Here is a 16965-nt window from a genome sequence, read left to right as displayed (position 1 = left end):
CCCGTCTTTCCTTCCTTCTCCCTATATATACACATAGGGGGACACACACACAGACCAAAAGATAAATGTATTTAATCTTTATTTAAAAATAAGACAAAAGTGACAAGCACTAAAGAAAACTCTAGTTCAATTTGCAGTCCATTTCTGTAATTAGAAAAACCATGATCAATAAAGGCCTTTCCATTCAAACATTCCAATTTTAAGAAGAATAATATATCAAATTATTTTTCAATTTATACCTTTATTGCTTTAAGCAATGCATTGAGTTCTATCCAAGCACAGCCAGGAGAGTTATAGGAAGTTATCAAAGCAGATGAACTTGTAATAACTACTTAAAACAAATACTTTCAAAAGAAATTAACAAAGATTACTAGGAAATTCCTTCACAGCTCTTTATTTCAACAAGTGCTCACTTCTGAAGTCATTGAAGACAGCCATTCATTTACATGGCTATATCTGTAATGGTCAAGTCTTCAGAATACAGAGAATTACTGCCTGGTGCTCCTCCGTGTTTCTATTCACACTCTTCAGAATACAAAAGTCTGATCTCTAGGTAAGCATCAGAAAAATTCAATATACAACAAATTATGAAGATTAATAAATCTATAAAGCACACTCAAGAAAAAACCCCAAACTTCTAACACTATTAATCTCAGTTTCCAAGCTCCAGAAAGGAAACAGGGATATTGGGGGGTTTGTTGTTGCTGGTTTTTAATTTTGGTAGGTCAGTTTTTAACTGTAAGTGGTTTTGATGAGCAATTTGATGTAGAAGTGATGCATGTGGGAGGAAGTTATTAAACTTCAAAGAACTATAGGTTATGCCCCATGTAAGTCCTATCCCCACAGATTACCAAGGTCGCAGGATACAAGAATCCAAGCTGTGCAGAGCTCTCATCTGCACAGTTAACTCCAGTTAAGACATTCACAAGTAGATCATCTGATTTAACCATATAAAGAAGAAACCTGGCAGTTAAGGACAAAATTAACAGCCATGAGAAATTTTAATGAAAACATGAAGCCTATTGCAGATCACAGGCTTCAGTTATCTGTGATAGTTCTGTTTTAACTCTGGTTTTACTTTTTCAATATGTGTACAAGATAAGCTACATTGAAGAAAAAAATTAGCGTTCACCTTTGCAAACGAACAAGAAGTCTTTGCCATTACGCAAGCAAAACCTCAAAGATCTTATCTAAGTGGGAATACCATCTAGCAGCAGACCGTATGCTTTCCTATTAAAAAAAAATAAATGTACTAACCAATTCAACAAAGGAATTGAAGCATCCTTCTGCGTAAAGCCATAATAGTATTTCTGATAGCAGAAAAGAGTTTCCATCTAAAGGAAAACAGCAATCTTGCTTTCGATACCAATAACTCCACTTTTTGTAATTCTTGGTCTGCTAAAATAGAAGTTCTCTGCATTTTTATCTCCAACATAAATACTTTACTCTCTTGTAGTTCCTTGATAAGAATCCAATAAGGTTTCAGTTCCCCAAATCATTGCTGTGGCTCTTAACATGAAATTCAGTATTTCTAAATGATTCCTTAATCCTGGCTACTGGAACAGGACAAAACTCGGCAATCTCACCTCAACTTTTGGAGATAAAAAAACCCCTGATGATCTTTTCATATATTGAAGATTTGCATTAGCTGCTTTAGCCACAACACTGCTCATGCTGAGACAGATGCATATAAAGACCATCTACCCTTTCCTAGGGGGAACTCAGCATATGCAATTCCTTTTCTTTGGGAAAAGACATACCACTTAAATAGAAAACTGATTCTTTTTAGCAGATAACTATTGAAATATGCTCCTAAATACAGCTATTCATTAGCCTTGCTGTTTATTTCTAAATGGGGAGGATAAGATTTCTATGCATACTGTAGAAATCATACTGTTTAATATGTATTTGATTCTCATCTACAAAAAATACCTTTCAATTGCTTTTTAATCAAATACAAGCTTTGTAATTATAAAAGTAAGGTTTTTTTCATTTAACATAGATCTGATAAGACAACAAAAATTGCTTGCAGTGACAGAACTGTACTATTTTTTTCAGTCTTTGCATTATTTAATGCTACAGAACCAGATCTCATCTTTCTCCATCTTGCATTTATCCTTGGCTGAGTAAGAACATACTTAATATTTTTCACCTCTCAATTTCTTAACTTCAAATAAGTTTTTTATGTGCACTAACTGTAGAAGCAGAAATACAGAAAAATTGTGTTTGCATATGCAGAACATTTCACAGCTATTAATACTTCAAAATCTGAATCCAGGTATTCTCAGTGCTATGCCCTCTATCCTTTGGCAGCTACCTATGTACCAGACATTTTTATTCAAGTTAAATAAGTAAATTACAAATCTGTAACTGAGAAATTTCTTAGCATTTCTTAGTCAAACCCTTAACAATTGTTAGATATTGTTATTTCAGTCTGTTGATTTGATAACTAATTTTAGATGTTGCTTCAGATCCTTTTTTGCAGATAAAAAAAATCTTTACCCCCATCACATATGTTCTTCATAGACTAAGACACCTGTGATCAAATCAGCAGCAGACAGCAACAAAAACCCCACAAAAACAAACCAAAAAAACCCTTACATTTACCTTGATTAAGGGCCTTTGGAAAAGACAAAAGTTCAAAAAACAGCCTAACTCCCATTTTCAAAAATAATTTCAGTTTATGAATGCTCTCACTTCTAGAGATACAAAGATGCTTACGAAAACCTTGCCAATACCTCACATGAGTGAGCATAGTTTGCTTGATTCATTTTGTATTTCACTGAAACCACAACTTCTTTAAAATATATAACTTAATTTTCACAGCAATTTAAGTTGTAGGCTAACTAGCACTCAAACCTATCTATCAACAAGTCATGTCATTCAGCATTATTAAACACCTGACTGACAAATTAAGTGCCTCAATTAACACTCTGAGTGAATTAGTTCACTCAGATGAACCAGGATTTATTTGTCTCTTAATCTGACATTTCTAAGATCAAGTCTTCTCTACCCCTCCCTACTTTGCCACATCTCCCACTGTTTGTCGAAGCCACAGCAAAGAGTGAAGGATAAAGGGGAGCAAGCCATTGCTCTGTCCTGGCTATGGCTAGGAGGGTAAAGAAAACTTAATGAGGATTAACATTCCCAAATTCTAAGGAAAGGGATGACCAGGAAGCACCTCCACAGGGGCCAAACCAGTTACAATCAAAGTTTGTTTACACAAATTCAAATATCTCTTTACATTACTATGTTCAAACATCTCACATACATGAGTACAGGTACAGTACAAAGAACTGTATGTGCACAGTAAATTAGAACCACAGAATGGTTGAGGTTGGGAGGGACCTCAGGAGGTCATCTGGTCCATCCCCCCTGCTCAAGCTGGGCCACCCAGAGCCAGCTGGCCAGGACCACGTCCTGATGGCTTCTGAATATCTCTGAAGGAGACTCTACAACCTCTCTCATAGTAAAAAAGTGTTTCTGGCACTTTCTGTGTTTCAGTTTGTGCCCATTGCCTCTGGTCCTGTTGCTGGGCACCACTGAAAAGAGCCTGGCACCCTCTCCCCAGATATTTATAAACATTGATGAGATTCCCCTGAGCCTGCTCTTCTCCAGGCTGAACAGTCCCAGCTCTCTCAGCCTGTTCTCACAGGAGAGATGCTCCAGTCCCTTGATCATCTCTGTGGCCCTTGTGTCACAGACACATCGGCTCATTATGTATTTACTGCTATTAGTTATCTCAGGTCTCTGTGTCCTTCATTAATTTACTTTTCACAACTTACATATGCTAGAAAACAGTTACATGAATTTTTTTTTCTAAAGCCAGAAATAACCAGTCTTATATGTAAGCAGAATAAGCAGTCTTAGCAGTTCAACTCCAGACTTCTGGAACAAGTATCATCCTGCAACGGTAAGCATAACACAGAAGATCAGACATGAATAGCATGTCTATCACTTGATTTTACATTAACATATTTAAGAAATTTAAGTGAACAGTTTAACATGAAAGATTTTAAATAAACAGATTTATTTTCCACACTGACACAGCTGGGACTTCTGTATTTTGTCAGTGAAGTCACTGAGAAAACTACTGACTTCAGTTAAGCGCCTGTGAGACCCTATAATTAACTTTCCTTTCCCCACAGGTTAAGGGACATTGTTTAACAACCATAAAATGAACAATCAAGTCAAAAGAGAAAGAGTTACCTAGAAACCTTAAAAACCTTATCATCAAATCACCTGTGCTAGCACTGCTATACATAGCTCTTAGTTAACAGTAGCCAAATGCTTTAAGGAAAAAACTTGTAGCAATTCCACAATCATAAGAGATGAAAAAAATAAAAATAAATATTAGCACATCAACTACCAAATGCAAATTCACTGGAATTGAGAACTTGTTTAAACACATTTTTCAGTTTCACAATTAACTAAGCCATGAAAGCACCAAATAAATATTAAGATAGCTTAGTCACAAATTAAAAGATAAGAGCTTTTGAACCATTCAGGAGAGCTAGTGTTATCACTCCATCTTTCATTTAAAGTACCATCGCTTAAGTAAGACTCAAGGATAAAAATAATTGATCAATTTTAGTTAAATCCCAATCTCAGGTAACTCATTTTCACCTAATGAACTTTTAGAATAAAGTTGGTAAAATATAAAATATAAATATATTCGTCTTTAATGAGGTCAGTTGTTCCCCTACCCCTCCCATCCCCAGGGGTTTTACCTGGACCAGGTGGTACCAGCTACATCCTGTTATAGAGCACTTAACCTTAAATCTCCCCAGGGCTCCACGAGGCACATTTGTAGCCTGAAGACAAACATTTAGGTGGGGAGAGGAGTCATTCACATTAGTTTCTGTTCAGACTGCTAAACAGAAAGCCCTAAGTGGCACTTTCATAGCAGAAAATTCAGAGTACATGGCGCATTCCTTCAGTAGAAGGTACAGGCATATAGGGACACCAGGAGGCACCACCTCTTCTGGAATACTGTGGCAATGGCGGGAGCAAACCTCGTACAACCTTGCCTGTATCTCTGCTAGAACTGGCTCCTGGAGCTTCCCATACAGCATCCAAACATTGTCCACAACTTGAAGTAACAAATTACCTCATTTGTTACATTTTCTCCTCCACTGAAAGAGCAGCTTTCCAGTTTTATCCAACGGCATGCTAACTCATACCGGACAGAGCAATGTAAACACAGTAGTCAAATCCAGGTTTTACTCTTAGTTACTGTGTAGTTGGGAGGGTAACAAGGAACATGCACACACAGTTGTGTATAGCACAGCAACCATTTCAGCAGATCAGGCCATGCAGTTAAATCAGCTGGTATGAACTGGGAGGATCAGGAACCAGCGAGTTCCCTTGCTCCAATGCAGGAATGTCAAATACACACATGCCTACCTGCCTCCCACTATTAGGGAAGTAAACCACTGCTAGATTTCCTTTTACCACAAACCTATGTAATTTGTTATGTTAAAGACCAAAGGTATTCCTGTCTGGTATCTCCCTCTGCAGCATTTAACCACATCAATAATTTTTTTTTTTTAAATATTAAGCTATGTAAGTTATAACTTACATTGTTACATGTCTAAAGAGAAATTGCTAGGAACAAGTTGCTTTAAGACAACTTCTAATCAAATAAACCATTAGAATATCACCCAGCCATCCAACCAAATGAAGCTCTCTCACATCTGCAGTGGTTTTAATACATCAGGCTTTGTAGAAAATCCTGAAAATAACAGCCTAATATGGGGTATTTCAAAAGACAATAAAATTATATTCAGCAACAGACTGTAAAGAAGCAGAGTGTTCTAACAGGCAGGATCATGAACTAAGGACATCCTGGCTTTGCCCTTTCTGTGTAAAGCAATTTTCCTTTTTAGTTCTTCCACCAGCATCTTTCCTGACAGCCTCACATACTTCAGGAACCTATTCAAGCAAGAATTTGCTATTTTTCTAAACATTTATGCAGGAATTAACACAGTGGGAACCTAATTTGGTTCTGATCTCCAGACTAGGAGAATAGTAAAACATATGCATACAGCAATAAAATAAATGTCTTTCCTGCTAAAAGAGAAACAAGTGCCATTCTATATGGATTCAGATACTGCCAATACAATCACATGTTCAAGCAAACCTAAAATAATGCCCTACATATGTAATTTTACGATAGTATTTTTAACCCAAGAGCAATCACACTGTGTTTTTATAAAAAAAAACCACCACCAAAAAAAGAGGTAATTACAAACACTTAGTACCTAAAAAACTGCTCACACAAATTCTGTTCCCTTCAGATATCTTTCTTCTACAAGCACTGGCTGTTATCAAATTACATTGGTAAGTTAATTCATTTGTGAGACACCTAGAATTATTCATGATTAAGTAATGACAAAAAATCAGAATGCTGAGAACACAAAAGACATCTCAGTGGGATATTACCAATTCTAACAAGCTTTAGATATTCCAAAAAGCTGGCAAAAATATCCAAATAAGCCATTTTCTCTCCTGGAAATAAAACCATGGTTAGCAGCATTCAAATACTGAACTATTATGATACAACCAGAAGTATGCCATGTGTGCACAGTTACAAAAACACCTAAACAGTAGCAGTCTTGTAAAAGAAAAAAAAAATTTTAGAATGGAAACTTACTTGTGCATATTTTCCACTCCTATTATGATCATGATATAGTAGGAAATTCCACTTTGTATAACAAAATGTAAGGCATACCTAGGAAAAAAAATAATTTTATTTAGAACACGCATTTTTTATTTAAGCATACATTTATTTAACATGAAATTAAAGAGGTTCAAATTTTAACTCCATTACTGCTTCCAAAAAAACCTTTTGTTCTATTTAGGTTTTCTGCAGCCCTCCCTTCTGTTGCAAGCTTCCCCCTTCAGCATAGCACAGACAGCAGTAATGATCAAAAACCACAGACTTAGCTAGAATTCTCCAGCTCATAAACAAGAACATAATAAATGCTGATAATCCTTAAAAAAAAATTTTAAAAAATATGGCTCATAATACTTCCACTTAGCATTATTTTGTGTGTAAATAACACTAACATTTTGTGGTTCAATTTTTATACTCATCTTTTTACCTGTTTGCAACAACAGGTATCTCAGTTAAGGCCAACAATATCTTAGTATCCACAATATCAGTATATGGGAAGATTTCCCAGTCAATAGAAATGGTAACTCTGTCCAGCCAGTCTCTTTGCCCCGTATCATCAATAATTGATGAAGGGATGATGGTGATGATGGCCTCAAAACCACAAAAAACCTACACACCAACAACACACAGATTTATTTCACAAAGGTGCTCTAACGTCTTCTCCTTATTTGTTTTCCACAGCTTACCACCATAGCTACCCACACCACTGTTGTTTTGGGGTTTGGGGGGTTTGGTTTTTGTTTTGTTTTTTTTAAGGAATTTTATACTTCCTAATTTTATTAGGAAGCATTTCTTTACAGAACTAGTTGTTAGGCGTTGGAATGGGCTGCCCAGGGAGGTGGTGGAGTCCCCATCCCTGAAGGTGTTTAAGAGGTGGGTTGACATAGCGCTGAGGGATATGGTGTAGTTGGGAACTGTTAATGTTGGGTTGATGGTTGGACTAGATGATCTTCAAGGTCCTTTCCAACCTAGACGATTGTGTGATTCTGTGATATTTCAGTAAACTAGAACACTGGTGGTAAACCATTGCCAGTGATTGGGGAAAAGTATCTGATCTGCAGTAAGTTGATTCCCTTTCACTCTGGTACTTTAAGTGCTTCAGTAGCATACTTACATGTGCTCAAGTGACACACTGCTCTAGTTTTGGAACTTTTCCCATAAAAAAAACAGTCTAAAAAGCAGCCACTATTTTGTTATACTGATGCTGTTTTCTTTCAGCTCATCACCAGCAACTTCCTAATTTCAATCCTCATTTATTCACAAGGAGATGTCTTCAGAGATTTTCAACAAGAAACCCAGTTCTATCCAGCTAAAATCCTACAAAGTCTACACATGATGAACTAAGGGAAAGCAATTCACTTGGATATTAACTGACCTTGAAAAGCTTGACTTTTTATGGAAGATCCAATCTGCACACGTTCCCATGCTTCACTACTAGCTAGTCTCATCTAAGATATGACTACCTAAAATTCAAATGCACATTTAATATAAGCAATTGCCAATTAAAAAAAAAATTACTTTTTCTTTTTGTATCAGCCACATATTAGCAACACTATGTAGCAAAGACAGCATTAGTGAAATGACAAAAATTATGGAGATTTGCTTCTTAAACGGAGAAAGGGACATAATATATCAAAGCCTGAAAAAGTGAGGGTTGACATGGAGTAATGTATCAAGATTACAGTCTCTGAAAACATTTCTCTTTCAGAGTTGTTAACAGTAGCAATATGATTGATCTCTGATTCAAAAATTAAAAGGGATGCATTCAAATACAACATGAAGTAGTAAATTTTAAGCTACATACAAAGGGTATTCTAGGCCTTTTATGCTAGCTGTTATTATCCCCAAGGGCATTATCCCTTCTCTTCCTGTTCCACATCACCATCACAAGCACTGCAAAGGTGACTGAAAACTAACACACCTGAAATTGAAGAGGACAACATAATGACTAATAAATATTCTTATAACCGTGTAGATTCCAAAGTACTTCCCACATTCAGGTTTGCATGAGATTATCTGCAAATCTACATTTACTATAAACACTGTATAAGAAAACAGGAACAGTTTCCTTCTTGTACACACACATTGTAACACAATTGAAAAGCTGTTGAAGATATACCATAGGATTGTAACATGTATGTATACTTAATTCCTTGGGGAGGGATGAGGGGAACCCAACAAACCAAACCCCTCAAAAAACATGTTTGCATAATACATATTTAATCAATAGGAAAAAGAGTTGGTACAAGTGTAACAAGTGTATCATCTTTTTAAAGAACGGGTACTTTTAACATCTCAAATTATGTTCTTTTTGCCATTTTTAAAAAGCTTTTAGTTCCATAATTGTAAGGGAAAAAAATCTTTTACTAAAACTGAAATTCATTGCTAAAATAATTGCTTTAAGTATGATCCAAAGCAAATTAAAGTAATCTGGATTTCTGCCATGGTATAAAATTCCTCAGGTATCTTCTCCAGGGCATATTGTCAGTGAGAAGCTTCCACAAATCTTTATTTACATCTGTTGGCTGTGGAGGTTGTTTCTTTTTAAAAGTCTCCAATCCCCAAATTTCAGATGTTTTCAGATATATTGTTAACCCTTTCTAATTACAAGCTACAATTAATGATTTCTGTTTCCAAACCACTGGATACAGAACGTGTTTCTAAAGCTTACACAGCTCTCACAAAAACTACATGCAGCATCACCTATCTCTCATATCATCCTCCTCATTTGGTGCTGACTGGAAGGCTCTGACATCAGATCATTCTCTCAAAGCAGAATACCATGGCCTAAAGTTTAAGAAATGAATGGGAGTTATGGAATTATATATACACAGGTAAACTGCACATGTAAATCCAAAGAGTAAAACTTACCGATTTTCTTTTTCTAAATTTAGGAAAAGTAATACATACCAACAAATATTGAGAAGCCTCTGCAACATGCTAATGTAGAGGCCAAATCACTGGTTTGGAACTCCAAAATTTATTTATACCCTCTCTGTGTGCGCACAGACACCTGCGTGCACGCAATGTGCGTATCTTCCCACCTGCACTACAGGTTGATTAATTCCCCCTAGTTCAATAATACTCTACAGTAGTCAGCATAAATAAGTCTTCTATATACTTAAAGTTGAGCAAGCGCTTTGTTTACCATGCAATAAAACGAAACTGGCACTTAATTTTAAGCCATCTTGGGAAGCTAAGAGCCATTTAGTAAGCTAATTTTGAAGGAAAAACAAATTTTCACCAAACTAAATGCATACCCTTTACTAGTCCTACTGACACTCTGGCTTGTTACACTGTGAAAAGATCAAGATATAAAAACAGCAGTCACAGAAAATTTGTGTTTAAAGAAACAACAAAAAAACCAAACCACCACATCCTCCCTCCAAAACATAAAAGACACATCCCCCCAAAAAAACCTCTCAAAGGCCAGCTCCTTTCCAGGTGTTTTATACTACTAGGAGCATCATCAGTACTGCAGTTCCAGCCACTCTTCCTACAAAAAGTCAGATTATATTCAATATTCAGAAAAAGACACAGCGAGTTCTCTCAGGCAATGAATATCTATGATAAATTTTCTTAGTCATCACACCTGTGCTGTGCCTCAAGAGAATGCTTCTCAAGCAAGTTTACAGAAAAACTGGTACAAGTTAAATAAACTGCACCTGCTCCATCCTTCCAAAACCACAGGCAGACAGTATGTTAGTTACCAGTTTGCAAATGGTAGATCTTTCAAAATTTGTGCACCGCATCAGAAAATTTAAGCTAATTTTTGTACATATGCAGCAGCTAAAACCCACAGAATTAGGTAATAAGATTTTTCAGAACAAAATTTTGCTTCCCTGCAAACAAGAAATGAAAAATCTACAAGTACCTGAAAAGTGATTTTAAGTGCAACTTACCATCCAAAACAAAAAAGTGCAAGATAAAGGCCCAAGAGGGTTGCAACAACATGTCTTATAAATGGGCTAGTTTTGCTTGAATGAAGGTATGTTCGAAACCAAATAGCCGCAAGCAAGGCAAACAGTTGGCACACTACAAAGTTGACCTGCATAAAAAAAGAAAAGAAAAAAGTTCTCACACACTTATGTATTAAAAATTAAACAGAAATATCCACACATTATTAACAGTTTGCAGAACCTTTGGCTCTACCATGGCTCTTACCACAGCATGTCAGACTCAAAGAGCTTCTCCTGAGAACCCCTCCCCTCCTAAAGCACAAACCAGTGCTCCCATGAGCAGCCAAGAAGAAAACATACATCAAACCTGTGAGGCAATCTGTGCGCGAATTAAAGAAAAAAATCCAAAAGTACGTATTTTCCTGCAAATGTTCTGTATACCAAACCACTCTATCAACCATGGAATCACTTCTACTCTCCCAGTAATGTGAAGATCTGGGTTGGGTTTTTTATCTGGTTTTAAGTGAGTGTGACTTGGAAATACATATCAGCTACACAAATCACTAGCAGATCATTTCAGTTGCCTTTGCAGAAGCAGGGCTCAACAGAGTGCAGTTCAGTGGTACGTAATCAAATAAACAGCTTGGCTGCACACTGGATTTTCTTCTCGTACATTCAAGTAGGATAGTTTCAGAAATTCCTCCTCCCTTCAGGCCGTTTATTCTAGAAGATAGAAAATCTCTTGTATATTAAATATTTAAAGACATTAGAGCACCAAAAGCAAAAGTGGAATAAAAAAAACAAACCAGTAAGTAAAAGAATCATTCTGACTGTGGCCTGTAAAAAATTTAACAGTAAGGGCATGATAAAGAAATAATTTCCTCAAATACATCAACCACTACCAAAACTGGCTTAATCCACAAAAAGCCAGATGAATCCTTTATTTAGAAAAGAACATTTCCCACTCCATGGATTTTTTTCTTTCACAGAAAACCACCTAACAATTTTCTGTGTCTAATAGCATCATCCCAAGTCATCACAAGCAATAACTTGGGGACTACTGCTTCAGGTCATAATCATTTCAACACAAGAAATTTGCACACATTGTATTCTCCACTAGTCCTTACCACAACAGCGTTTTTGCCTGTTTGATGTCACTTAGCTGAAATACATACTTAATACCACAGGGTACAATGACAATACTATTTTTACTTTCATGACAGCAAGCCTAATATTGATGTTTGCAGCAACACAGTGCCCACCTCTAGTACTATTCAGCTAGCCCATTCCATCATTTTTCAGCCAAGCTTCAGGTGGTAACAGATAAGGGTGAGAGTATGAGAACATGGTTATATTTAATGTAGAAGCTAAGTAACACCAACTACCTACAGAAGTCTCATCCTTGTAACAATTGCGCAGATTCCCCATTTGCAAATCCAAGGATAAGTCCTCTTTTTTGAACCACTTAAAAATTTCTGTAATACCAAGTTACACAAGCATTAAGTGCTAGCAGGGAAAAGAGTCTCAGAAGGCAGGACTGCTCTTTTTAAGAGGAGCAGTTCCCTAAACTAAACAGTCATGTACACTTTGCCATCCATTCTCTTACTCCCACATTTTCATTACGCTTTTAACAGTATTTGAAAAATCCTAAATAAATGAGGAGATACTCTTTCAGGGCATAACTTGACCTGTTTTCTCTCCTTTATAAGCAATGATGCAAATGAAACAGAGCGAGATTTATAACTCGGGATGAGTCTGTGGATTTAATGGAAAAGCTTCATACAACACAGTCAAGTTTAATGAACCACTGAAAGGGAAACAAACTGATAATGTTTTAAAGAAAGAGGGCAAGAAAGAAAAATTAAAGCCAAAGTAATTAACTATTAACTCAGTATTGACATTTGGTTTGGATATTTATTACAGAAATTATGCTATGTATACCACAGAGCATGTTTCTGACCCAAGGAACTCACACCCTAGACAGACTGGAAGGTGGAAGGAGACAGGAGAAAAATTAGGACAGGTACACAGTGAAGCTGAGATGAAGAGACAAAGGGACAAAATGGGCATAAATATTTGTCTGTAAGTGGACAAGTTAACACTGCTGGTTTTACTGAATGACCAGACATAACTGCTTTGGCTGCATTACAGATCATTTACCAATTGATGTCTCATGATGTTCTTTTTCAGATCACCCCTCAGAGCAAGCTAGCAAGACCCAAGGAAGAAGAAAAGTCATCACCTGTCTCCTACTATTACCATGGCAAAGGGTAGAAGTGCTTGGCATCTCTGACCTGGATCATCATATCTATAGGAGCAGACACAAGCAAAACAACAAACCTTGAATTTCACAATTCAGGATGAGCCTGCAGGTTTAGGAATGTAGAAAATCCTCACACAAAACATGCAAAAAGAATCAAAGAAAAGTGCCCCCTCTTCACTCCCTACCTGCTGACTCCTTTCCTGGGCACTTGCTCTTGCTTTAACTATTTACACAAATGACTAAATCCATATCTGAAAAACAGTATCCAATTAACTAAAACAAAAAAACCAAACCAAAAACAAAAAATACAAAAAACCCCAAACAAACCACCAAACACAAAACCAACCACAAGCCCCTCAAAAAACCCAGAACTTCCCCAATAAGAATAGTTTGAGAACAACAATAACATGCAGGATATCATACCTTTAGACCAACCCCACAAGCAAAACTTCCAGGGATGTTAATTCATGATGTTGGTGTTTGCACACACAACTAAACAACTCAAGCAACACAACCTTCTTTTGAAAGCCTCCCTCACAAGTGACTCCAAAACTACCAGCAGGTATTTTTAAACTGTTCTGAAAAAGTGCACAAACATATGAATACTTGGATACATAAAAGACATCACCACAATGTTCACACACCACCCTGCATTCCTTCTCTACTCTTACCAATCCAATCCTTACACTTGCCTCACAGTGCACAGAAATGCAGATTACAAAGCACCAACTGTTTTGCAGACTTGTATCACACCAAATCCTCCTAAAGTTTTAAATACATACTTGTAAAATCAAGCAATGCAGCAGTTAAAATTTGAAAGCCATGCAACTTCAGTTTAGCCTTTATACATACCTACTTCTGATAATATTCTTTCTGCTCCTTTATTGCATTTTCCCCAGCAGGATTTCTGATTAATTCAGCAAATGGACAATTGCCCAATTCTTGCCCTCATCCTATGACCCATTAAATGCTTGCCATCTGCATCCTACACTGAATACAAAAACCTTACATTTCCCCATAGACATGTTTATGCAGATCTGTCTGTAATGTGGGGAAGACTACATACAGTAAATGTAAACTTTGCAAGATCAGTATTTCTATTGCTGTTCTAAAGGTGGGTGACTGGCACACTGATGAAAACCCAAAGGGTAAAATAAATGCCAACTAACTTTAGTTTCCCAATATCAGACACTCAGTGCCTAGTTATTCAGTTAGTACTTCTAGCAGAACTTTAGCTGAAGCTGTGCTTTGAAAATATAACTTCAGCTGCTATTTTGAATATCCAGCATGACTATAAATGAGGCCCAAAGTATCTCAACACGTAAAGCAAAATTGAAAGCCATCACTACAACATGTTTTCATTATATTGTTTCTCCAGGTCACTAAAACTCTGGTTTACTAGTGATTTGTATTCCGAATAAGGGAAGGAACTCATATGGATGAGTTTGTGACCACTACTGGACTGTATTATAGTCACCTAAGTCATCTTCATCTGACACTTTTTCTGACTTTTGATCATCTGCTATCACACTTGGTAAACATTTTGAATATCCAATTTCTTACATTTTAAAAAGAAATGGAAAACATAGCATTTCTACCATAAAGTCAAAGCTTACCCGTGGATTTCAGTCCAAAACACAAATCTCTACCACTTCCGCTATCAGAAATACGTACTCACTTTCACACAGAAATACAATTAAATCCCTTGACAATACTACAGGGGGTAGAAAGAGAAACAGACTCCATGGGCTCCCAAATTCCATCCCATGCACTTCCAATTCCAGCAGCAAGACAACACGTGCATCTACACAGCATTTTAGTTCAGATCAGGAGAGGGCTTCTGAAGCAAGCTTCCCAGTTATATAGAAGAAAAGAGGTGGACAGGCTAGAGAGGGTCCAGAGAGGGCCACAAAGGTGATCAAAGGACTGGGAAGCCTGCCATATGAGGAAAGGCTGGGAGAATTGGGTTTGTTTGGCCTTGAGAAGAGAAAGCTTAGGGGAGGCCTTATCACCATGTTCCAGTATTTAAAGGGTGGCTACGAAGACTGTGGAGACTATCTTTTTACAAGGAGTCACGTGGAAAAGACAAGGGGTAATGGGTACAAGTTACTCCTGGGGACATTCCAACTGGACACAGGAGGAAAATGTTTCCCAATGAGAACAATCAGCCACTGGAATAATCTCCCCAGGAAAATGGTGGATTCCCCAACATTGGACACTTTTAAGATTCGGCTGGACAGAGTGCTGGGCCATCTTGTCTAGACTGAGCTTTTGCCAAGAAAAGTTGGACCCGATGATCCTTGAGGTCTCTTCCAACCTGGTATTCTGATTCAGTCATCCTCACTTCAGATGCTTTGACACGCACTGTACAATGGTGTCTGAATACACAAACCTGACTTCTTTTAAGCTGAACTGAACTAAAAGATTTGCTCCAAAGGTAAGGGGACACTTAGCCCATTGACTGACCTAGGCGAAACCAGTATTTCCCAAAATTATGACAGCATCAGTATTGGATCCTCAATGCCAATCACTTCATTCCACAGAAACAATCTTCTTCTATTGCACTACTTGCTGAGGTAAACAAAGACAAAATTTAACATGCATCCTTTCCCTAATCACATCTCCTATCTTTACCCATGTCAACCAGTGTGGAGCTGACATACAGCTCCACCATATCCACACACTGAGATACATGAAAAACTGAAGATACACAACTTGCCTTGAAATAGAGCGCAAAAATTATCTGGCTTCCTAGAAGACAAACAGAACAGCCATTCAGATAGCAAGCAAGAAGGAACAAGAACAGAGCTGGACATCACCACCTTGAAAGCCTCCACAAAAACGAGGGGCTTAACCAAGCAGTTATTATGTTGGCAGATGTTATATACAGTAATTTCGATGTCTGGAAGTGGTATACTTGTGTACCTTTTGAAAACTTAGGTTGAGATCTTGTAACACTGTGAGCATGGGCAAAATACAACTTTTAAACACCTCATGACTTGGTCAGATGTGAGCAGAACACCCACAAAGAGCGAAAATGACACATTCCTGAAAGCTGTATAATTCATTCCTCAAACCAAATTGTAACGTGTCTCCCCGAAGTCATAAAACCTGTTCCAATAAGCAGCTCCATTTTTATTGAAGAAATAGAAAAAACCCGATCCACTTAAAGCTGAGACTTCTAGGGGAAGAAAATTCTGATGCAGATGCATGGAACGGCAAGTTTTACCATGAATAGTTACAATTCAGCACATGTATAAGAAAACAAACACAGAATTTTTTACCTCCTCAGGTACAGATCAGATCAACAGCTCACCTTATGACAGTAACACCTCAAACTCCCATATAGAGAGCAATGTGTAATGGAAAGTTATGTGAACGTAAGAATAAAAAAAAATCTTACAATGATAATACAAATTATCAGCACTGGTTATTCAGCAATGATTAATGTAGGTGTGTGTTAAATACCACTTAGACATACTAAGCTATTACAAAACCTGCTGTAAGTACTCTAGCAATTTAAACATTAAATCCACTATTTTGGTGCAAGACCAGTCATACAGTCAGTGCAGTTTACAGGCACACTCTGTGCCAAGTGTAACTGTAAAACATGAGCACAAATCCACAGTTTTAATGGATTTGCATTTTATGTAGCTACTCCAAACATTATATCATTAACTGCATTAAGCTATCTACATACCAAATTTTCCATTTGCATGACCTGTGCAGAAGTCAATAGAAAGTTTATAATAAAACTTTTAAAGGCATTTATTCTAGTCTTTTAAAAATGTAGATGTAATTTATGCCATGCATTTGTAAAAATGAAGTTATTTCTTAGGAAAAAAGGGATCAGTTCTTCACATAAAGTGAAATAAAAGGAGAAAAAGGTCACTGCTACAAGGATTTTCATCATCAAGAGGAAGTTTTGGCAAAACATTTGATTTGAATGGCTAGAAATCCCCAACCTTCCAACATAGGCAGCATCTTTAATAAACCATCAAAGAATTTTTTTAAGTCCATGTTAAAAAGAAATATAGAAGAAAAGCTTATTTTTCCTATGAAAGTGATTTTTAATATATGCAATTTTTATCCACTAATTCAGATCTTAGGTTAAGCTTCCCCTT

General features: G+C 36.9%; 1 protein-coding gene across 1 annotated transcript in view; it reads right to left on the bottom strand.

Moving 5' to 3' along the window:
- The window catches only part of MBOAT2 (membrane bound glycerophospholipid O-acyltransferase 2), a 96532-nt gene that overhangs the window by 67936 nt on the left and 11631 nt on the right, over positions 1 to 16965 (bottom strand). The window contains exons 2-3 of the mRNA XM_074861602.1: positions 10582 to 10727; positions 6656 to 6733 (exon numbers count right to left, since the gene is read on the bottom strand). Of these exons, the coding sequence (XP_074717703.1) occupies positions 6656 to 6733; positions 10582 to 10727 (224 nt within the window). The remainder of the gene's footprint in view (positions 1 to 6655; positions 6734 to 10581; positions 10728 to 16965) is intronic.

The sequence above is a fragment of the Strix uralensis genome, chromosome 3 (genome assembly GCF_047716275.1).
Source record: "Strix uralensis isolate ZFMK-TIS-50842 chromosome 3, bStrUra1, whole genome shotgun sequence".
Taxonomy (NCBI): Eukaryota; Metazoa; Chordata; class Aves; order Strigiformes; family Strigidae; genus Strix; species Strix uralensis.
Note: the sequence above shows the minus strand (reverse complement) of the source record. Positions and strands in the feature narration are given on the sequence as shown.